Source organism: Medicago truncatula, chromosome 4 (assembly GCF_003473485.1).
Source record: "Medicago truncatula cultivar Jemalong A17 chromosome 4, MtrunA17r5.0-ANR, whole genome shotgun sequence".
NCBI lineage: Eukaryota > Viridiplantae > Streptophyta > Magnoliopsida > Fabales > Fabaceae > Medicago > Medicago truncatula.
Window position 1 is genome coordinate 9,662,138 of NC_053045.1, and position 23,225 is coordinate 9,685,362.

At 31.4% G+C, this 23,225-nt stretch overlaps 2 protein-coding genes across 8 annotated transcripts; one reads left to right on the plus strand and one right to left on the minus strand.

Annotated features, from left to right (window-relative positions):
• Positions 1-982: 982 nt before the first annotated feature.
• LOC11423086 (vesicle-associated protein 3-1) lies at positions 983-21,893 on the minus strand. 7 transcript variants are annotated; one of them, XM_024781976.2, is made up of 11 exons: positions 21,753-21,893; positions 21,535-21,605; positions 21,171-21,252; positions 20,469-20,584; positions 20,269-20,385; positions 18,078-18,155; positions 17,278-17,355; positions 2,482-2,535; positions 1,438-1,550; positions 1,195-1,306; positions 983-1,097 (listed from the first exon to the last, which is right to left on the minus strand). In XM_024781976.2, the coding sequence occupies exons 1-9, from the start codon at positions 21,856-21,858 to the stop codon at positions 1,479-1,481; spliced, it is 774 nt and encodes a 257-aa protein (XP_024637744.1). In that variant the 5' UTR covers positions 21,859-21,893; the 3' UTR covers positions 983-1,097; positions 1,195-1,306; positions 1,438-1,478. The 7 variants fall into 7 exon arrangements, with proteins under 7 accessions (XP_024637744.1, XP_024637750.1, XP_024637746.1 ...); XM_024781982.2 differs by lacking the exons at positions 983-1,097; positions 1,195-1,306; positions 1,438-1,550; positions 2,482-2,535 and adding an exon at positions 2,367-2,481 and having other exon boundaries at positions 17,278-17,351; XM_024781978.2 differs by lacking the exons at positions 983-1,097; positions 1,195-1,306; positions 1,438-1,550; positions 2,482-2,535 and adding an exon at positions 2,374-2,481.
• LOC11425575 (vesicle-associated protein 3-1) lies at positions 6,371-10,604 on the plus strand. The gene is made up of 7 exons (XM_003605161.3): positions 6,371-7,411; positions 7,561-7,631; positions 7,732-7,813; positions 8,530-8,645; positions 8,722-8,841; positions 8,990-9,067; positions 10,228-10,604. The coding sequence occupies exons 1-7, from the start codon at positions 7,324-7,326 to the stop codon at positions 10,270-10,272; spliced, it is 600 nt and encodes a 199-aa protein (XP_003605209.1). The 5' UTR covers positions 6,371-7,323; the 3' UTR covers positions 10,273-10,604.
• Positions 21,894-23,225: the final 1,332 nt, after the last annotated feature.

Consider the following 23,225-nt stretch of genomic DNA (forward strand, 5'->3'; position numbering starts at 1 on the left):
GCCTCTTAATTTGCGGGTGATAACACTTTATTAGGGAGCTTGGATTTGCTCCAGTTATTCAATAATTTCAATAGATTATCAATTTCAATATAACGTTAATATCAAAATTATAAATCTATGATAATAAAAGAGAAATGTTATAAATACAGTGGCCAAACAATATTTATAAATGATCTTTATTTTTTTTCTTCTTCTTATAAACGATATATCTTTGGATTTGTAGTCTTAACCTGCATCAACACCATCAATTCACTCCAAAACAAAATTTACAAACTCAAAGAAAACAAAAAAGAAAAAATTAAGTGAGAAATGAAACATAAAGATTAAAGAGTAAAGTATTAAAAAACCTTAAAAGCCTTGTGTGAGAGTTAACTTAAAATCAAGATCTTCAGGAATCGTGGTACGATTGCTGGGCAACGTGGCGCGATTGGAGGTTTCAAGTTTGAGGCAAAGCACTGGAAAAATCGTGGCACGATGGGGTTGCATCGTGGCACGATGGCAGCAAATAACAGAAACGTATTTTGGGTGCAGATTTGTTCCAAATTTTAAGCGATACTTTTACTATAAATATAGGCCTTGTATCAGAGCAAACTTTGAGAGATAGAGGGGGCTGAAGCAAGGGTTTAGAAAGGCAACAACAAAACTAGGATTTGTATAGAGTTTGTCTCTTTGGAACAAACACTAGGGTTTGAGGGTTGATTCACCTTGGGAAACACTATTAGGATTGAGTCTCTTGGTTACGGGAAGAGGCTGGGACTTTAGGTAGAATTAGGCGGGAGACTTATTCTTGTAACCCATTGATTTCTCTTTGTAACGTTACTCATCATATAGTGGAACGGAGGGCTGCTCTCTCCCCCAGACTAGGTCAGATTGGACCGAACTGGGTCAACAAATTCTTTTGTGTTCTTCTCACCGTTGTTTTCTACTTTTGGCTTGTATTTAATTGTTCCATACACTTTGTTTTGGTTGCTTGATTATCTCTTGTTCCACACATCAAGTTGTTATTGGTGTGTTTTCTCATCGAATTCGCAACACCATGTGATTATCTGACTTGTTTGACAATTGCAAAGAACATGATATCTGCTTTTTCAATTCAACTGTTTCATAAAAACAAAGAAGGGAAAACAATTAATAGGAAGTTAAAAACCAATCACAAAAGCCGAAAAACTGAATTTTGGACGCGAAGAGTCGTACAGGGAAATTGTAGCTCCTAGGGATGTATCTGGAGATCTGGTGGTTGAGGAGGATTATCATAAACCACTCTAAATTTGCAGTCTTTAACCTCATTGCCGGACTTCTTTTCAAACTACACGCGATGAGAAAAGAAAACGATCAAATTATGCAAGGTGGGCGAAAAATGCATTATATGTAATGTTACACATAAAATATTATGATTCTTTAATCTCTATAAAGAAACAATTTGTTATTTGGGGTTACCATTTCCGAGATATCTTTTGCAGTTGCTCCCGGCCATGCAACTATGCTTTGAATGAGAAACTTATCGATGCAATGCTTGTTAGGAGGTGCCTTCTTTTGAGCTTGGGTTGGAACTACAAAGTGAAAGTGTAAATACGTTGCAAACAGTAAATGAAAATGAGTATAAGAGAACACAAGTATGAACATTATACAATGGATACCATATAAATATTATTTCAAACGGAACAACCTTCCTAACACACATTCCTTTAGCTCACCTTGAGTGAACAATCTACTTTAGAGGGTAAATTAAGCATTCGCAAGTGTTGATGAAAAAACAGAATTGATCTTCCAACACATTTATCATTTATTATATATGTGTAACATGAGGGTGTCAAAATCAATATTTTGCTTTAGGTCGAAAGGAAAGAGCGAAATCTAAAATTGTAAAATTCCAATCAAAATTGAAGGATTTTACTCAACTACTTTCGTAGAATCGATATAAGAAATCGTAAAAAACGCAATCAAAATTGATAGATTTTACCAAAAGAAAAATAATGCTAAATATATGTTATAAATTGTATATAGTTATAAATGACTCAGCTTAAAGTCCAAAAAATACTTATACATAAATGACTAAAATAATGCTAGAATTTTGTTTATGTTGGGGTTCTGATATAAATTTGATTCTTTGAAGGTAGATAAAGTCGCAAAATCCTAAATTTTAGGATTTAAGTCGGGATTTTGACCACAATAACATCAACCAATGATTTATTTATCAACAATAGAGATTGACGTGAATTGCTTACTTATGATGAGTCAAATCTTAGTTAGTACCTAGGTTTAACGATAAGTAATCTCAACCATTGTTGAAAAAAAAAAAATAGTTGATATTTCATTAAACATATGATTTTCAATGCACACATGTAAAATCAATCAATTACAATATTTATGTTATTTCAACAAATTACATTCCTTTTTACAACCTTAATAAAACATAGTTAATTACATTCTTGTTTAGAATTTTACCCTCAATAAAAAAAATTAAATTATTGCACCATTCACCTGAAAAAAAAGCACATGATTATTCCTTTTTGGATGTCCTTGTCCTTTTGTGTGCTAGAGAGCGAGTAAAATGTTAGAAAAAGAAATGTCACTGCAAAATATATGAAATAAAACTAAACTAAATAGCAATAAAATCTTTTTGGAGTTTTAGAATATATGAAATAGAAATAAACATAATAAGAAACAAACAAAATTAAACTAAATATTTTTATGATTTTTATTTTATATGTTTTTCTTTTTCTAATCGTATCTTTAAAATAAAAGATATAGAACGAAAATAGGATAAATCCTAAGTAACAATTTCAATTGTCTCGTCGAAATTAATCAACAATCTTCAACAACAACGTCAAAAACATGATGAAGGATTTAGAAAGTGTAATAAATTGTCGTCAAGTAGTAGTAGCATTTATAAAAGTTCCTTTGCACGAAGATTTTGTAAATTTTATACTCAACAATGTCAATTGTCACCAGGATGTGTAAATTGGAGGGATGCACATTGCGTTAGAGTTTAGATTGGAGTAAAGAAAAAAACAGTTAATAAAATCAAGGATTAATAGTGCTTTTCACCCCTGTAATATATGTCATTTATGGTTTTCGCTCCTATAAAATTTTCGGTTTGATTTGCACCCTCGTAAAATTTTTATTTTCCACAAAACACCCCTAATAGGCCATTTTCAAAAAAAAATTTCAAGAAATTTTGGTTTTTGAATGACCTATTAAGGGTGTTTTCCGGAATTTTTTTTTTACGAGGGTGCAAATCAAACCGAAAATTTTATAGGGGCAAAAACCGGAAATGATATATACACTATTAACCCTAAAATCAATGTAAGGAGAATGATTAGGTCGTTTTCAATTCACTTCTCCTTCACTGCTTGGTAACTAGTTCTTTTCCTACAATCCTCCAAGTGATTTTCAATACATTTGAACATTGTAGCTAGCTCTTTAGTCCGACACTAGCACTCTTATCTTGAGAAGATTTGCTTAATTTGGGAAGGAACTACCACTCATCTCATAATCAGAACACCGTAATTTCTAAACTTTACTCTTGGTTTGGTGAAGTTTTAAAATTTGTCATCAATAACATTTTTACACCTTCTTAATCTACTTACAATTGAATCAAGGTGATCAAGTTACACCTTCTAAACACTAATAAGAGTACATACAATACACAAACTTTTGGTGGACTTTAAAAGTTATAACTTGTCTTAGGTAAGGGGTGGATAAATTTGAGAAAGTAGTTTTAAATTTGGAGTTAGGTATCCACTACGATTTTATTCATGATTAACATTCCAACAGTTACAAGGCGATTGTGTCTTCCAAGAGAATGTAAAATGGGTACAAAGAGATCTTTAAATTTTTTATGAATTTTCGCCGTTCTTTTTCCTTGATATCTTTCACTTTTGTTTATTGAGAGACTAAAATTGATGAGTGTCTCTTAGTTCTCTTCTATCCCACCCCCCCCGATTTAGAATTTTGTTAATTCCAGAAGCAAGCAAAAACTTAATATCAAACCTAAAAAAATATATTTTAATGCTTCTATCTAAATAGACTATAATTACCAATAAAATTGCCCCATTGTGCGCATGTACCACCAATAAGCAAATATAGAATGAACGCATGCCCATGAAATAAACATATGGAGAATCCACTCCACCAAAAAGAAAAAATAGACAATTAAAAAGTAGACTATGGAATTTTATATATTTGGGCTCAAAGATATCACTGGTCATGATTTGGTGAAGGTTATGCATGCTAGCACATCAGATGATTTTCTTATTTCTTCTTGTCAATTCCTCCTTTGAACCCTTAAGAAATACATTAAAAACACTAGAACAGCATGACTAACAAAACAATAACTAATCGTAACAAGCTTGACTCGGTAAAAGGAACAAAACTTTTCAAACAAAAATTAAATTAAACCAAAAGGGGTTAAAGGAGTCTCCCGGATCAATTTTGTCCATGGTGTGAAGGTGGTGGTATGTTTCCCACGAACTAGTTGATTTCATAAGTAGGAGCTTTGCTTGGAATAGTTGGTTGTTATGCTGATGGTAAATTGATATGGTGGTGAATGGGTTGAATTGTGATAAATTGTTAGGGAGTTTTGAGAATATGTAGGTTTGTCTTGATATTTGATGAGTCTAAGGTAATTTTTCGTTTGGGTGAAGTTGTGAGTTGATAAATATGGAAAGATGAGTGGTAAGCGTAGAAGATGAGAAAAAAAATATTTTGGTTGGATTTTTTAATGGTGAAAAGGAAGGTTAGGATGAAGATTTGTTCATAATTTGGTGAATGGGAAGATGAAGGTGGTTTAGGAAGCATTTTGTGAGAATTAGGGTTTTCCTCAAATATTATTAATTATATTCTAAAAAAAACTAAAACACGGCCTGTCTCCCATGAAGCACTTTCTTTTTTATGATTTCATCTAGACCTCTTATTATTGAGAGTTAACGTGGCATGTATAACAAAAAGAACACATCATCATTCTTCTTCCTCTTGTTTGGTAGGAATTTTATGAAATTTGCATAAAGAAGCAGATGTGCCGATTCTCCCATCGGTAGACTCTGGAGATTAGTGCTCTCCCCACCTTAAAGAAGAATAATTGTGTTGTTGCAAATGAATGTTCTCATTATTCTCCATTTGTTAAGTCACCATTTTCGGATAATGATCGATATACCTCACATGTGCCTCTTCTTCCAGGCACCTACTCTTGTTCTGAAAATGTTCTTCCCGCACCATGACTGCATATCTCTTAATCTGAACCTCAACCAACTTTTGTTCACACTCAACTAGTTTCTCAACAAACTCACCGCACTGAAGTTCAAATTTATCAAAACAAACTTGATTGGACCTTAAGAATTCGTCTAAAATGTTTTTGAGTTTTGCGTTATAATCGATTTTGATCATTTTCTTCTCTTCATCTATACAATGCTCCTTATATAAGTCACCCAAACGTCTCACATTTGATGTTGAGATTTTTTCATCCAAACGTCTAATCCTGCGAGATAGCAACAATTTTCATGCTGAAGAATTTTTATCTCTTAAGTATCAACCAATCATACCCTATCTTTTTTTGCCGCAAAACTCATCGAAACCTTTAGTAGCATAGCACAACAAAAAATGCATAAAGGTTACATCAAATATATATTTTTATAATAGAAAAATAAACTGCATTATTAAAATGAACCAAATACAAGAAAAAAATCAAATGAATCTTTTTGGGATTTTGGTATATCTAACAAAACAAAATAATTTTTTTTTTTAGATGTTTATTATATTTGATAACAAAAATAAAATGGAAATTTATTTTTTTAGGCTATTTTTGGATTGAGCTTATTTTGAGCTAATTAAAAATAGCTTATGCAAATAAATAAACTTTTATGTTAATTTATAAATTCTCACTGATGAAAATTGTATTTTAATAAACTGTTTTTTTCATAAACCTCGTTTACAAGCTTATAATAATACATAATACATAATTGATTTACATAAGTTGTTTTGCATAAGCTCTAAAATAAGTCAATCCAAACGGATTCTTAGAGCATAAACAAAACAAATCAAAAAGAAGGATATGACTGCAAAATTAAACTAAACTAAATAGAAATAAAATATTTTTGAGTTTTAGAATATATGGAACAGAAACAAACACAATAAGAAAAACAAACTAAATTCCGTTAAAAAAGAAATAAACTAAATCAAATAAAAACTATTTTTACTTTTTATAATTTTTAGTATATATGTTTTTTTTTCTTTTGATCGTATATAGAAAATAAAATATATAGACTGAAAATAAGATAAATCCTAAGAACAATTTCAACTCCCTCATCGAAATTAATGAACAATCCCCCCACAACGATACCAAAAACTTGATGAAAGAATTATCAAGTGTACTAAACTATTGTCAAGTAGTAATGTATATAAAAGTTTGTCTCCACAAAGATTGTGCATTACAAATCAATTGTCAATAGGATTTGTAAGGGGGGGATTCAAATCAAATGGCTTAAGTTTCGATTGCAGATTGATAACTCAACAAAGATTGTGCATTTCTACTCAAAAAACAAATCAATTGTCGTTTTCAATTCACTTCTCTTTCACTGATTGGTAACTATGCCTATTTCCTACAATACTTAGCGTAGTTTCGAAAACATTTGAACATAGTAACTAGCCCCATAGTCCGACACCGACACTCTTTCTATAGAGAAGATTCACTTTTAGTCGGGGAGCTAGCACTCTTCTCATAATCACAACACTCTAAGTTCTTATGGCTGCTCTTAATCGTACAAAGGAGTGAATACATACCAAATTCTTGTCAAAATTATATCATAAGGCATACATGATGATTACACTTTAACAATCACTTAAACTGTTGTGAATCCCTACAACCAAGGTTAGTGGTCAGGAGTGATTGGATTATGTCATGGACACCCGTAGATGCATGTCAAGCATTATTACGATGAAGTTTGAATTGAGTGGAATCATGAGGACAAGGTAACACTAAGATAGTTTAAACGAATAATAACTAGTTCAAATCGCAACAACCGCGGTCAACATAGGATCATTTTATGGACATTCAAAGACACAAAAAAATGATTAGAAATTGCATAGAAACGTGGCCACTAAGTAATCTAATATCACTTACCTCACCTTGATCATATTTTATTCATGGAATATATGATTAGAAATTGCATTCTCTCTTCTTATATTCTTTTCTGAAACCTGTTCCCATTCTCATTACTTCATTAAAATATTTATTGTCAACGATTCAAAATTGAGAGTTCCACTATAGCTTATCTCTTTTCTTGAGATAAAAAAAATCGAAATAAAAGTCCAACACTGTGTGAAAAAATGGGAGAACCAGTTTCTGTTGTTAAATTGAAGAATCAAGAAGATAGTTTATACCTTCAGATACATCCTCAAGAGCTACACTTTCCATGTAATTAAGCCTCTTCATTTCCCAAAAACCAAAAAAAAAAAAAAAAAAAAATTTTAGATGTTTCTAACTTCTATTTCCTTTTTCATTTAATGTCTTGTTCTAATTTCTAATTATTTTTTTTAACACTTTCTTGGTTTTTGTGAACACAGTTGAATTGAAAAAACAGATCTCAATCTCTTTCCAGATGTCTAACAAGTCTGATAATTATCTGGCTTTCAAGGTATTGATGTTTCTATTTTGTTTGTTTTTTATATATTGTGTTATTTAGGAAAGGTTATAGTTTTGATTTGTATTGAAATTGATGGTGTTACAACTTGCAGGTTAAGACTACAATTCCTGAGAAATATTGTGTTAGGCCTAATAATGGAGTAGTGTTGCCTAGGTCTACTTGTGATATTCAAGGTCTTGTTCTCTATCTTCTTTAGTCTCCCTCATGCACACAAAAGCACGAAGAAATGCAACGAAGAATAATCTAGATGTTATATTTGTTTACAAATCATAACATTTATATAATTGATTAAAGTTAATCATTTTTAGCTAAATAAACTTCTAAAATAGTCTTAGCCTTATCTTTATAAAAACAAAACATGGGTTGAACTAAGCCTGCTATTCAGCATTCAAAAGTTGTTCATGAGTTCTTGTTAGTTTATGTTTACTGATCAAAGTGGATGTTGTGCTACTAGAAATATTAGTTATATTTTTTTATTTTATTATGAGTTATCAATTGTAAAAGGTACTTACATGTGGTGGCAAGTTACGTTTAAACTCGATGCTTTTGCACGCCTTAGCCTAAATTAAGAAGTTTTCGTGTGCTTTATTTTATTGAGTTATATTTGTTTGTACTTATCTTTATCCTTAATTTACTATTTGTGATAATTTTGTGCCTGATTTTTCCAAGAGTACTTACATAACAAATAATTGACATGTTTCCTCTAAAAAAAACAAATAGTTGATGTGTTGGAATATTTAATTCACTATTTTTTCGTCAACTATTGTGATTGCTTATTTTATCCCCCAATGTTTGCATCGTAAATCTTGTATAATGTCAAGTCTTCCGTTCTTTTATACTCGTCACTTTCATTGACGGTTTGCATCATATTTACATTTTCACTTTGTAGTTACAATGCAAGCTCAAAAGAAGGCACCTCCTAACATGCATTGCATCGATAAGTTTCTCATTCAAAGCATAGTTGCAAAGCCTGGTGCAACCACAGAAGATATCACTTCAGAAATGGTAACTAAGCACAAACAACAAATTGTTTTGCACTCACGCTGCATATTTTAATCGTTTTCTTTTTAATTGCATGTAGTTTTTTCAAGATTCCGGATATAAGGTTGAAATGTGCAAATTGAGAGTTGTTTATGATGCTCCTCCTCCTAACCTACCATCACCAGCTCAAGCATCAGAATTTGATTTATTAGATATTCAGGTTTCTTTTAAAAGTAGTTCATATATATTTTTCTATGCAGCACAATATAAAATTTTAATTGGTTACTGAAATATTAAAACAACCTGTCTTTGAAAACTTCTTCTGATACACACCGGCCTGCTATCTTGAATTTTTTTTATTATTTTAGGCAAAAGACCAAATTTCAAAGTTAACTATGGAGATAAATGATGGTAATGAGAAAAATAAAAAGCTTCAGCAAGAACTGGTATGTCATTCATTCTGAATGTTTTCTTTTAAGGATGCTTATGCACATTTTATCTTGAAGTTTTGGTGATCTAGATTTTTTTTCCTATGATTCAAATTTGTTAATTTTTACAGTAACATCTAAAGTGGGTTTTATGATGAAGTGTTCTTTCAGTACTTCTAATTTGGTCTGTTATTGAACTATTTACATGAACTTGGTTAAATATCTCTCTTTAATTCACAATTTTGTAAAACAAAAAACACATTGAGACCTATTTGGTTTCCAAAATTTAAATTATTTAATTTTTGCTTTTAGATCACAAGAGTTTCCCTGTTGAACTTATCGGCATGCTTCTTCATTCTCTGTTGAGTTATTTACAAATTCTTTTGTAACTGATCCATGGCATTATCAATGGTAACACCATTTTTCTATTTGGGCTTCAAATATTAAATCCCATATATGGCTATAATTCCTTGGTTACAACCAGAACTTTTGGTCTATTAATTCCTATTCAAATATGTACTTGCAAAAGTACAACAATAGAATCTAAGGTTTAGACTCTTTATGTGATGTCTTGAGAATGCTCTCAAGATGGATATTTATTGCTCTTTGTGGGCTTGTATTTCGGTGACTTAAACCCCAAGCAGCTTGGGCCCTAAGTCACTCTAGAGCATCCTATATGTTTTTAGAAGCTTGTCAAGACGGCACCCTTAGGGGGGACGCACCTAGGGCTTCAGGAGCCCTTCGAGGGGGCGCCTGTGCCCTTCTGGAGGGCATCTATGCCCTTAAGGATAGATTAATGGTCCATATAAAACATTTCAAATAAATGCACAATATGATGTTCCCTAACATTGAAAATTCTTTGATGCATTAGTTCTTTAATGTTGTTCACTTTAGTCCCAAAAATTATCCTAAAAGTACTAATGTGATTGTTGACTTTCAATTTTAGGTATTATTTGAAAAATTTTAAATTTTAGGATTCACTCGTATCATTTTCGTTGAATAGAAGTAGCATAGTAAAAATGCATCCATGCAAAATCAGACAATTTTAAAGACTTAATTGATTATTTGTTTATATCATTTTCCCTATCATAATTGTCACACGTATCATTTTTGTTTAATAATTTAATCAATGATTTCTGTTGAAAATGTATTGATCGATCGAATCTTGTCATGCGTAGAATATTAGGAAGCGTATGGACAAAGACGAATGTTGCATACTGTAGACTCGTCTATCAACTGTATATCATGGTCGTGAGGCGTAAGACACATAATATGACTCGGATGAAGTATTTGTTGAATGGATTACTCTTGAAGCTGCAAACAAACTACATATCAAATTTTATGCTATTATTTAGAGAAAGAAAAGCATGTTTTGTAATCCAAAAAACCAAAGCAATTTAAACAAATGTACTAATGAAAATATTGTTGGAATGAGACAGTACTTTGTATTCAAGTGATATATATGTGCCTAAAAGTTAGGAGCATTCCATTGTAGATTATTACAAACTACAGTCTAGACGGACATTCCTAAATAAATTGCACTTATTTATTTCAATGACACCAATAATACAACAAATATAATATAATTTTCAGATTTTTAAATGATGTTAACAATATAACATTTGTATATACAAATTTATTTAGATGATGATAAAATAGCAGTAAACTGTACATACTAATAAAAAAATGCACGGGAGATTTTATGCACCCCCTACCCCATGTATGGTTAGTCAGGACCTAATTGGTCTAATCCCCTGTTTTTGTGGATTTTTCTTTTTGTTGCGTAAATAATTCTTACTAAATAGCATTGCTCTTGTATATATATATCCCATCATTGCTTCTTTTTGGTTTGAGATGGAGCAAAGGTGTGGAATCATCACATGAAGAGGTGAATTTCCCACCCAAATATCCTTCCAAAAACTATTTTTCCTTCCACTTCTCAATTTTTTCACTACCCTTTGTTCAAACCAATTTGTGCCCCCCACCTCCCTATAAAGACATCAACTCCTTCCACCACCTAAATGTATATCGTGACCACCTATCCGCCAAACTTCCTATCCTAGATCAGTATTTGTCTTCCAAAACCATCTTCCAAAATGCATTACCATCTTGGATCAAACACCGTCGCCATTTAGCTACAAGACTCAAATTCATCAACCTCGCATCTTTAACTCTTAAACCCCCCCTAACATTTTGGTTAGAAAACATTCCTCCATTAAACCACACTAACTTTTGAGGCCACCTCTCACACCTCCCCAAAGGAACTCACGTTGAATATGAACTATCTTCTTTACCACCCTTTCCGGCATTTTCGTGAAAGTAAGATGGAAAATAGGAACCGAATTCAAGACCTGGTTTAGAAGCATCACACGCCCACCTAAACTCACATATTTATTTCCCCAAAAGTTTAGTCTATTTCTCAACTTTTCCAACAACGGATCCCAAGTTGAGAGTTTTCGGTGATTAGCACCGATTGGTTACCCCAAAAAAGTAACGAGATTTTTCCTTCACTACAATTCAAAAAATTACAAGCCATCTCCATAAATGTCGATGAAATATTTATACCTTTGAAACAACTTTTATAAAATATAACTTAAAACCCTAATACCATCTCAAAACCTCTCAACAAGACCTTTAAAGTCCAAAGATTCTCCACTGTAGGTTCATTTATACACAAAGTATCATCCAAATATTGTAGATGATTCGTGGATAAAATTCAGCTTAGATATAATTATTTGATAATTCTGCGTAGTAGCCTAGTAGGTTTAGAGATCAAATTGATATTTCAACTATTCTTACAAGATTGTGCTGAATTCGTGAAGAAATGTGACAAGTGCCAGCGATTCTCAGATAAAATGCACGCCCCAACAATTGAATTAACTTCATTCTTCTCACCTTGGCCTTTTTACAAATGGGCAATAGACATGGTAGGACCTTTCCCATTGGCGCCAGGGCAACTGAAATTCTTAATAATAGGCGTGGACTACTTAACCAAATGGGTCGAAGCTGAATCTGAAGCCATCGCCAAAATCACAGCAGAGAGGGTAACAATGTTTTACTAGAATAAAATCATTTGTCGATTCGGGCTAACCAAGAAAATAGTATCATATAATGGGACTCAATTTGCTAGCACCTCAACAGTTGATTTATGCAAACATTTATGGATTCAAACCAAGTTCGTTTCCGTCATTCATCCTCAAGCCAATGGACAAGCAGAATCTTCCAATAAAGTAATCCTAAATGGAATCAAGAAAAAGCTGGAGGCAGCCAAAGGTCTTTGGGCTGAGAAGTTGCATGAGGTAAACGCCATGACTTTTCTACCTTTTAAAAAAATAACAACTACGAATGAACATTCTTTTTATTTTAGAAATACCGTAATAAAGGCATATTCATCCACGCAAATACTATGTTAATAAGAATAGGTACTATGGTCCTATCATACCATGCCACATTCTACAACAAAGGAAACATCATTTACTATGGTCTACGGCGCTTACGCCATGCTTCCCGTCGAAATAGACATGCCCACATGGCGCCGTGAAAACTTCTCCGAAGAAGGTAAGCAGTCCTTTCAGTTTTACAACCCCTTTTGTCTTTACAGGTTTCCAAAGGTCTATTTAAAATTCTTTCTATTAAAAATCAATTCTCTTTGAAAGCTAATGAGACAGGTCTAAAATGCACAATGGATATGATCGATGAGATACGAGAAAATGCACACATCCGAGAGTTCGTCGCAAAACAGAGAGCAGCTCGCCGTTACAACTCAAAGTTTATCTCTAGAGAAATGAAAGAGGGCGACTTCGTCTTGAAGCAGGTAGTCTCCCCAACTAGAATTGGGAAGCTGATGCAAAACTGAGAAGGACCATACAAGATTAAGGAAAAGTTGTCACATGGAGCCTACAAGCTAAAGGAACTGAATGGTGACCCAATACCATGGAATGCAGTCAACTTGCATCACTACTTTAGTTGAATATTTTATTTATGTTTAGATAATTATGTTTGCTTCGTAGTTTAAATTAAGGCGAGCATGAGAACATGAAAATGCTACCTATTAGTATTTCGACATTTCATTTTTAATAAAAGAAATAGGGTGGTACTCTTTTCCCCTGCAAGGCCAGGGTTTTTTAACAAGGCCCCCTATTTTCTAAATTCTTATCGCCCGATTCCTCTTCTAGTTTAAAACTGCAACTTCGTCAACCCTATGAGACCCTAAAAGGCTCTGAACAGTTTATTCGTCAACCCCATGAGGCCCTAAACGAAATGTCAACCCTATGAGCTTCTGAACAAAATTAAGGCGTCAACCCTACGAGGCCCTGAAAAAAATTAAGGCGTCGCCTTAGCCATCTTCTAGAAGCGTCTAGAGCTCGGCATAAAGACTTAAGTACCCTCGTTACTTGAGGCTTATGTCACGACAGATCAGGCCCCTAGAGGGCTATAAATACTATCCCTGAGAGTCTTCTCAAGGCATGACTAATACAATACTAAACCCTAATATCGATTATTGTACTTTTGCAAGTACACACCACATCCGAATGAAAGTTCGTACTATATTATCTTGGTTTGAAACTGGAAGCAATGTGCAAAGTGTAGGTCCTCTGATTCGACAATGAAGCTGAATTTACGTTTGGAAAATTGAATAATTTTTGTGAAGCATAATGACCTTGAAACAATAAAGAATTGGAGGATTATGAAGATGAATTGGTGTTTTCTTTATGACTAAACGATTGCCAAAGAAATTCCGAGCAGAATCTGTACATACAGGTAGACAACAGAATCTTTGCAAAGAAAAACAAGTTTTGAAGCATGGTACGGTTGCTTGTGTTTCTCTTACATTCCTTGGGTAAAGAAATACAAACTAGACAACAATTGAGAGCCTAAAAATTTATGTTGGCTATAGTTTGAATCAACATGATCTATTTGCCACACCACAACAAAGTAATTATTAGCAGGGATGTAAAATTCTTGGAATGAGCACTATTGTCTTATGTTAGATATGTTTTAAACTTAGTAGATTGTTTGATAATGCCCAATGTATCTTCTTTGTATTGTTATCATCCATATGTTTTTCAACATAGTGCAGATTACTTTAACTGTTTGCACAAACATTTTGTAGTTGCCATTCCTGTAATTTTTAGCTGCCTTTCTTGCTGGAATTGTAGCCTGTTCAATGTTAAATTCTTAAGACATTGATTATATTTTCTTTTGCATAGAAAATAACTTTCTTTTGTCAATTAGGAAATAGGAAATGTCATTTTAGTAGTTAGATTCACTTAAAGCAACATTGGCTATTTTAGTAGTAGGAATTTGCAAGGTATTGTTGTAAGAGAAATGATATTTGTACAATCATTTTGTGACAACTTTTTGACAATTTTCTCTCTAATACTCGCATTATTCTCTTATTCTCTCTCTTCCTTTTTCTCTCTCCATTGTTTTTGACCAATGAAAAGAGAGAAAAAAGAAGTTGTCACAAAAATTGTATCAAATATCACTACTCTTGTTGTAATTTGGAGCAGAGAAGTGTGAGGAGCTATCAGTGAAAGTGTCAAGTATATCTCTCAACTATCTTTTCTTCTTCGCTCTCTTTTTCTTGAATGTATTTTTACTTATGTTTTTTTTTATTTGTTCATTTGATGGGATTAATGAAGCTGTTATAGCAACTGTTTTTTTATAAAATAATAAAAATAATATGGAAATACTGTTTTTTGTGGAAGTAATAAAATAATATGGAAATATTGTTTTTTGTAGAAGGAATATGAAAATATTTGGCATTCTTTGTCGGTTGTATTGAGGGGAACAATACAGATGCACAATAAAAAATTGCCTGATAAAAAAGTAACATGAGTTTTTGTTTTGTGCTAGTTTTTTGTGAGTTTGATTTGTGGTTAACGGATGTAAAAGAGGGTTAACGTGGAAGATTAATGACATGGATTATTAATCCACGTGTTATTTTATAATTGGCAAACAGTAAGAACAATTCATAAGGAATTGTGCGTAAGTTTTCTCCTTAAATTAAATTTATTCTTATCTATTTGTTACATGTGTTATTTGTATTTAAAATTAAAATTAAAAATTAAAGGTATTTTTGGAAAGAAAAGTTCAACTTAAAAGTGTGCTAAAAGGGGTAGTTTTCTTTACATATAATATAGAAGTATAGATTTATTTGTTGCATGTGTTATTTGTATTTAAAATTAAGGGTATTTTTGGAAAGAAAAGTCCAACCGAAAAGTGTGCTGAACGGGGTAGTTTTCTTTATATATAGTATAGATATAGATGCAAAAATCTCGTGGTATTCAATCAAGACTCTCAACAACTTAAAAAAAGTCTTGTGGTATTCAATCAAGACTCTTTGTCATTTAAAAAAAGTCTTGTGGTATTCAATCAAGATTTTTCATCACATAAAAAAAGTCTTGTGATATTCAAAATCATTCAAATTTCGAAGGATTGTTTAATAAATTAAATTTTGATGGATTTTGTGGAATTTTCTAGTGAAATTTTAGCATGAATCATGAAAACATGAGATTTCTTATGATTGTTTTTTTTTTAAGATTTTTTTTTATCTCTCTCATCTAATCCTTCTCCCCTTCTTTCCTCTTCTCTCAATCACCTCCTCTCTCTTTTCTCTCTCACCCGCTCTCTCTCTCCCGCTCTCTCTCTCATCTCTTCCTTTCTCTTATCACTTCTTTCCTCCACTCTCTGTCTCTCTCCCCCCTCTCTCTCCCCTCCCTCTCTATCTCCCTCATAAAATGAAATAAATAAAAGAGTTTGAATTGAGAATATTGTGAAAAAGAGTGTGTTATAATCATTTTTTTAATGAATCTTTAAAATTTATAAAATCTTTTGAAATCTTATAAAATTCAGAAAATCGTTTCAAATCTCTTAAAATCTTATGGTATAAATCCATTGAAATCCAAATTGTAAATCTTGATATTCTTTTAAAATCATAAAAGTCATTAAAATCATGTAAAATCTTTTAAAATCCTCAAAGACATTTTTAAACAAAAATTATCTTTTAAAATCATAATCCAATACACGACTTCATATTTTAAGAAACTAAAGTTGGATTTTCTCTTGTATACACCATCAATGTAAAATCATATTTTGATGCCATCTTTTCCATTAGTTCCTTCAATATCTTTACAGCTATATATTTAGTATGATTTGATTGAACAAATAACAACACAGATACGTGCCTTAATGTTGAACAAATAAAAAATTTATCCACTTTCGTTTCCCTAAAAAATAGAACAATTTTTATTAGTTTGTTGGCAACTTCAAGGGTGATCCATCCAACCAATAAGTTAATAAACATATATCTTTTGAAGAGAGATAAAGTTATTTTATGGAGTTGGGAGTAATATATTATTTTTAAAATAATATTATTACGTCTCTTACGCCTCATGACTGACCATGATAATTTCATCAAGTTATCTACAATATACAACAGCAACAATCGTTTTTGGCCTGACGCGCCTGACTCTTCACAATCAAGGTATTCTGACAAGTAAAATTATTTAAATGATCAATAATTTTTGAAGAGAAACCAATGTTTATAAAATGTACACTATGGTATAAATTGAAGTAATGTACTTCTACACTAATAATTTAACAATTGTGACAAGGAAAATGATATAACAGAATTATCAATTTAGTCACTAAAATTGTACGATTTTGCAATGATACATATTTGCTATGCTTATATTTAAAGAAAATGATAGGAGTTAACCATAAAATTTAATCCCTAAAATTATAGTAGCTATTTTTTTTTTTTTTTAAGGAAAAATTATAGTAGCTATTTTGATCACTGGAATTATTAATATTTTCAAATAGTATCAGAAATTGAAAATCAACAATCACATTAGTGTTTTTAGGATAACTTTTGGTACTAAATTGACCATTATTAACGAACTAATGTAATGTGATCGATGAATTTTCAAATTTCGGGATCATTATGGAATTTCAATAATTTCATAGATTAAATTGGTCAGGGCTTTTGATTTTAGGAACTGAATCTATAATAAAGACACAGTCTAATATAAATTATATGTAAGAGAAAGAATAAAATCACATTGCTTCTGTTAGATAATAGTCTATGGGTTTATGCTATGAGAAATTTTACTAGTAAAAAATAACAAATTTAGGTCATATATGATAACAATATTAATCAATATATATTCAAGATAAATTGCATAAGCATCCGTAAAAGAAATTTTACGAACTGAATGACATACCACTTCTTGCTCAAGCTTTTTATTTTTCTCATTAACATCATTTCTCTCCTTAGTTAACTTTGAAATTTGTAGTTCTGCCTAAAATAATAAGAACATCAAAATAAGCAACAATATTTCAGAATTCACATCTTATCGACAACAATCCATAAATGAATGCACCGTAAAATTTATGAACACAATGTCGCACTTGGATGACGAATTCACAAAAAGCACAAAAGAAACACTTATATGTGAAAACCACTTATTTAGATTGAAAGATAAGGGAGAAAAAGATGTAGAGGGGTGATTCTAGGTAAAAAATATGACCTAAAACCACCTCTCCTCGATGAATGATGGAAAAAGAAAGTTTAGAGAGAAGTTGGAGTTTCTCTCACAAGAAAACAAGGTTGGCTGTTCGAACGATTTCAATCATTCTACAATATTTGAGTTCTGAAATTTTTGGGTATGTATGAATACACAATAGGTCTCCTTGTGAATTTTTTCTCTCTTGGAATCAGAAAAAATCTTTTTTGGTATTCATGCAGATGACTAAGATAATCATATATTTCCAAAATTTTGAAATAAAAGAAAGGTATTAAATTATTTCTATGTGAGTTTAGCTAAGTTGATTGGGACAATGCACAGTATATGAAGAGGTTGGTGTTCGAATCTCGGATACCCAAAAAAAAAGAAATCAAGTTTATGTAAATGGTTGAATAACTTAACACATGACAATTATTGAAGATCATAGGATAACAACCAAGATAACACGACAAGATATTTAAGATTACCGAACAATGATCATGTTATGAATGGCATACCAGTGCTTGCTGAAGCCTTTTATTTCCCTTCTTAAGATAATCTCTCTCTTCAGTTAACTCTGAAATTTGTTTCTTTTCCTAAAGTAACAAGAAATGAAAAATTAACAACAATACTTTCAGAATTCAAATCTTTTCGATAATAATCGATACATGAACATAAGGTCAATAGGGACATGGGGTTTATGAACAAATTATTTTTCAATATCACAATTAAGAATGTAAATTAATGACATGCATCTATCAACTTCAATCAGCTTATATGGGAGACGTTCCTAAAGAACATGCTTAAATTGAAAAGAAAATTAATGTATTGCAACAAGATCATTATCAAAGGCCAATATATCCCTAAAAAAGAAAAAGGCCAATATAGTACTATAAATCAGTATATAAACTAAGAAAACTTGGAAAATTATGCATTTCAATTTTAAAATACATTTGGAATTTGATTGTGGCCTCCTAAAACTAAAAAAAAATTCATTATCATAATTACTTTGGTTAAGATCAAAAGTATATATTATCGAACGCTTGTACTGGTCGAGGTTTGTAACGTGCAATTATGATTGACGTTTGAACGTGTGTATCAGCAATTGTATAGTTGCAATAGTTTCTTGTTTAATCCAATGAAGGAAATGAAAGCAACTTATCAAGTTACTATTAATAATACGGAGATATGCCAAAAGATTAGGCCATTTTCATCATGCAATTGTACTGAATTTACAAAGAAATGAGTTTGTTCATGAATTAGCTGACTCAGATGATGAATAACCAATCTGCAAGGTATGTCATTATTGGTAAGTAAGCAAGATTACCTTTCAACCAAGCAACCTTGAGAGAAACAAAGAACTTGAAACTGATTCTCGCAGATGTGGATGGACCCCAAAGGACTGCTTCACTTAAAGAGAGCAAATATTACGCTGTCTTTATTGATTACTACACCAAAATATGTTGTAATTATTTGCTAAGTCATGGTTAGAGGTTGCGGGAGTATTTTGGAGATTTAAGCGTTGGATTGAAAAGCAAAAAGGCTGTGTGATTCAAGTTTTAATGTCTGATAGTGGCTCAAAGTAGACTTCATAACAACTCACTGTATTCTATGAGGAGATAGGCATCAAACATCAACTCCTTACAAGGAGTGTTGAATGTGTCTTTCGGGGAGTTTGTGGAATTGTAACGTCTAGAAATAATTAGCCTTCACAAATCAATGTGCAAATGAATATGTAACCTCCTCATGCATTGATTAGCCACCAACTTAGAGAGTCATTTTGTAACATTTTATTTGCATTAATCAGCCACCAAAACATTATTGTAATTAGTGGTTGGATTTCCTTTCATTTTCTAAGAGTTTTAGAGTCAAAATCATCATGTAATAAGCTCATATAAATAGAGCACGAAAATGATATGAAAAGAAGTTGAATTTTATAGAATTTTACACATATGTGTATTGAGAGCTTTGTCTCTTGTGGTTCTGGATTGAACCAACCTTGATCTTATCAAGAAATCATATTTCTTGTGGCGATCCTCGCATCCATAGACTTATCACTTTCTTGGATTAGAAAGTGTGGCGTCCCTGTCTATCAATTTCATTTCTTCATTTTTTAGTCTTTTCATCATTTCCATCAACATTATTCTTAATTTACTTCCGACGGCTTCGTGACACTCATCAGATAGGCATCGAACATCAACTCCTTACAAGGAGTGTTGAATGTGTCTTTCGGGGAGTTTGTTTTAATTTTCCTGTTATTTATTATCTATTAAAGCAGCAGTTAAAGTTTAGGAGTTTGTTAGTCAATGGTATTTATTTTTATTTCAGTTACAACATTGTATTTAAAAGCATACAACTATTAATCAAGTAATTGGGCGCAAATGATTAATGAGTTCCACCAAACGACATATTGTTTGGGAGAACCAGAGTTTGATTACTAGATGGAAGGATTCTTGGTCAGGCTATACTTACCTCACAGACGAACTCATAATTAACAGTGTTCCTTTCCTCTGGGAACCGAAGGGTTAACACACAAAAACAATAATAAAAATACTGTTATTCAATAAAAAATTGTTTTCCTCTTCTTATACTTCGCGAGTCACGCTTATTCACTAACACAAATCAACGAGAATAACCAATTTAAATTGTATATTATGTTGCATAGAAATTATATGTGAACTGCTTTTAAAATATGAAATAAAAAGAAACCTGATCTAAAGATTCAGATGCATGAACTGATAATGGTGGGTTAGGAGAAGGAGGAGGAGCAACACAAACAGCTCTAAATTTGGACTCTTTAACTTCATATCCGGAATCTTTATAAAACTTCATGCAATGAAAAAAGAAAACAATTAAAATATGAAATGTTGGTGGAAAACACTATCAAGAAACAATTTGTTGTTTGTTACCATATCTGAAGTGATATCTTTAGTGGTAGCTCCAGGCCTTGCAACTATGCTTTGAAGGAGAAACTTATCTTTGCATTGCATGTCAGGAGGTGCCTCCTCTAGGGCTTGCATTGTAACTATAAAGAGTCATTAAGTAAAAAAGAACGCTACTTTGTTAGAAAAGGGGATGTCTACTATGGGCACGACCCAAAAATGAACCTTATTAATTATACTAACTAGGATAAATGGTCCGACAAATATAGCTAAACCAATACTAGAAACTCATGTTTTTCCTGCGATTTTCATGCGGTTTATTCTAATATGATGAAATTTGTAATTTTTTTTTTTTTACGGGAAATTTATAAGATTTTGAATTTATATATTTATAATATTGTATGACCCTATAATTTTCCCTTTTCCTGGGATTCTTCTTTTCTTCGGATCTTAAAATCATAGGGAAACAACTACCCAAGATGGTATTAGCTGTGAACCAAAATCCCAGTCAAAATCCGCAGGAAACCAGTGTTCTGTGGAATATTCTAAAATCCGCTGGTAATTCCCCAGGAAAATTGAGAGTTTCTAGTAATGAAATTTCTTATTTAAATATATATTCATATTAAAAATGTCTATAAGTAGGATAGATAGTCCTACAAGACATTCAAAAATACTTTTGATAGCAAAAGGGAGAGTGAAGAAGGTGGAGAGAGATGGAGAGAAGAAAACCTATAATATCACAAGTAGACATAGGCAACATAACTCCAATATTAGGCCTAACACAATATTTCTCAGGAATTGTAGTTTTAACCTGCAAGTTGCAACACCATCAATTTCAATCCAAATCAAAATTACAGCTTTTCCTAAATAACACTCAATTTATTAAGCAAACATGGATCCTCTAATGCAGCATTAAAAAAAGAATTAAAGGACAAGATTACTAATGGAAAAAATTAATTTTTTAATTTTTAAGATACACAATTTTAAAAAAATACTTGTATATTTAATTTTTTAACTTATTTTTTTAAGGGCACAAGTTATAAGAAAATGCACAACTTATCATTTTCTAACAAACGAAAAAGAAAATCATTACCTTGAAAGCCAAATAATTATCTGACTTGTTGGACAACTGCAAACAACATGAGATATTTTTCTTCAATTCAACTGGTTCACAGAAATAAAGAAAGTGTTAAAAAAATTATACTATTAGAATTTAGAAATAGAAACAAGACACATAATAAAATAGGATTAGAAATAAGAAACTTCTTATTTAATTTTGTTGGTTTTTGGGAATTAAAGAGGCTTAATTACGTGGAAAGTGTAGCTCGTGAGGATGCATATGAAGGTAAAAACTATCTTCTTGATTCTTCAATTTAGATGCTGAGGATGAAGCTGCAGCAGAAATGGTTTCTCCCATTTTTTCATAAAGTGTTAGACTTTTTTCTATTTCGATTTGTTTTATCTCAAGAAAACAGATAAGCTAGTGGAACTCTCAATTTTGAAACGTTGACCAAAAATATTTTAATGAAGCAATGTGAACGGGGACTTGTTTCAGAAAAGAATAAAAGAGTGAATGGAATATTTCTAATCATTTTCCATAAATAAAATATGATTTGTGAGGTAAGTGATATTAGATTACTAGGTGGCCACGTTTCATATATCATGAATAACTAAAGGAGAATGTTATTATGTGCTATAATGGCATATATTAAATAATCATGTCTTAAATGTTTATATCAATGAAAATGTTGGCAAGAGCCATAACTCAATTCCTAAAGTCACCTTATTAAATCCTAGATCCTGAAAATATGACATGGTTTAGATTTTAGTTGTTTCTGGTTGGGGATTTTGTAGGTTTTATGCGTCTAGCGGCACTGTTGTATTTTCTCTTTCGGTAAGTTAATTGTTCGTCTTATGTAGGCTATGCCTTAAATAATATTTGTCGACTCAGAAAAAAAAAACATAGAGTTGAAGGATAAAAAAAAAATATTCATAGGTGTTCGATTATAAAATTCGGTATAGGCGGATACCCAAATAAACTATCTGTTAGTTAGTAATTTTTTATTTTTTTTTATATGGTCGGGGTTGAACCCAGATCTTACATATATTATGCATTATACCTACCAAATTTTGAAAATAAATTATAATTTTAAGAAACAAAATTCTAATTTCTTGATATTTAACAAAAATTTTAATTTAAAAAAAACTTATATATTTTTCAGAAATTTCTGAATATATATTATTTTGCAAAAAAATTAATTTTATTTTGAAAATTATACAAAAAGTTAAATCAGAAAATTATTTTAATATTTTTAAATTTATTGTCAGATTTTTTAAATATTTTTTTAAATTTATTTTATTATTTTTTAATTTTAAAAACAATTTTTCAGAATTTTAATTTTAAAAAAATGAATATTATGTGGCACGCCACGTGGCAAAAGTTGCACAGTCAGGAACTGCCACGTGGCCAAAACCATGCCAAATCAGCTGAATAGTGGAGCCAAAGACCTTTTTCAAACAATTTTTTTTTACAGGAATGTATTTCAAAGTTTTTTTACAGGGACGAAAATCAAAACTGGACCAAAATACAAGAACGATTATCATATTTAAACCTAAAGATTATTGTTGGTGTTGCTAACAAAAGTATCCAGATTATTTCATTGAAATAAATAGTCATCGTTAGTTTTGTTTGTTATAATTTGAAAGTAACAAAATTTATATTTTTAGTTATGTGAAAATCATAATATCATAATAAAAACATTGTTGATAATTTTCAAAAATTAG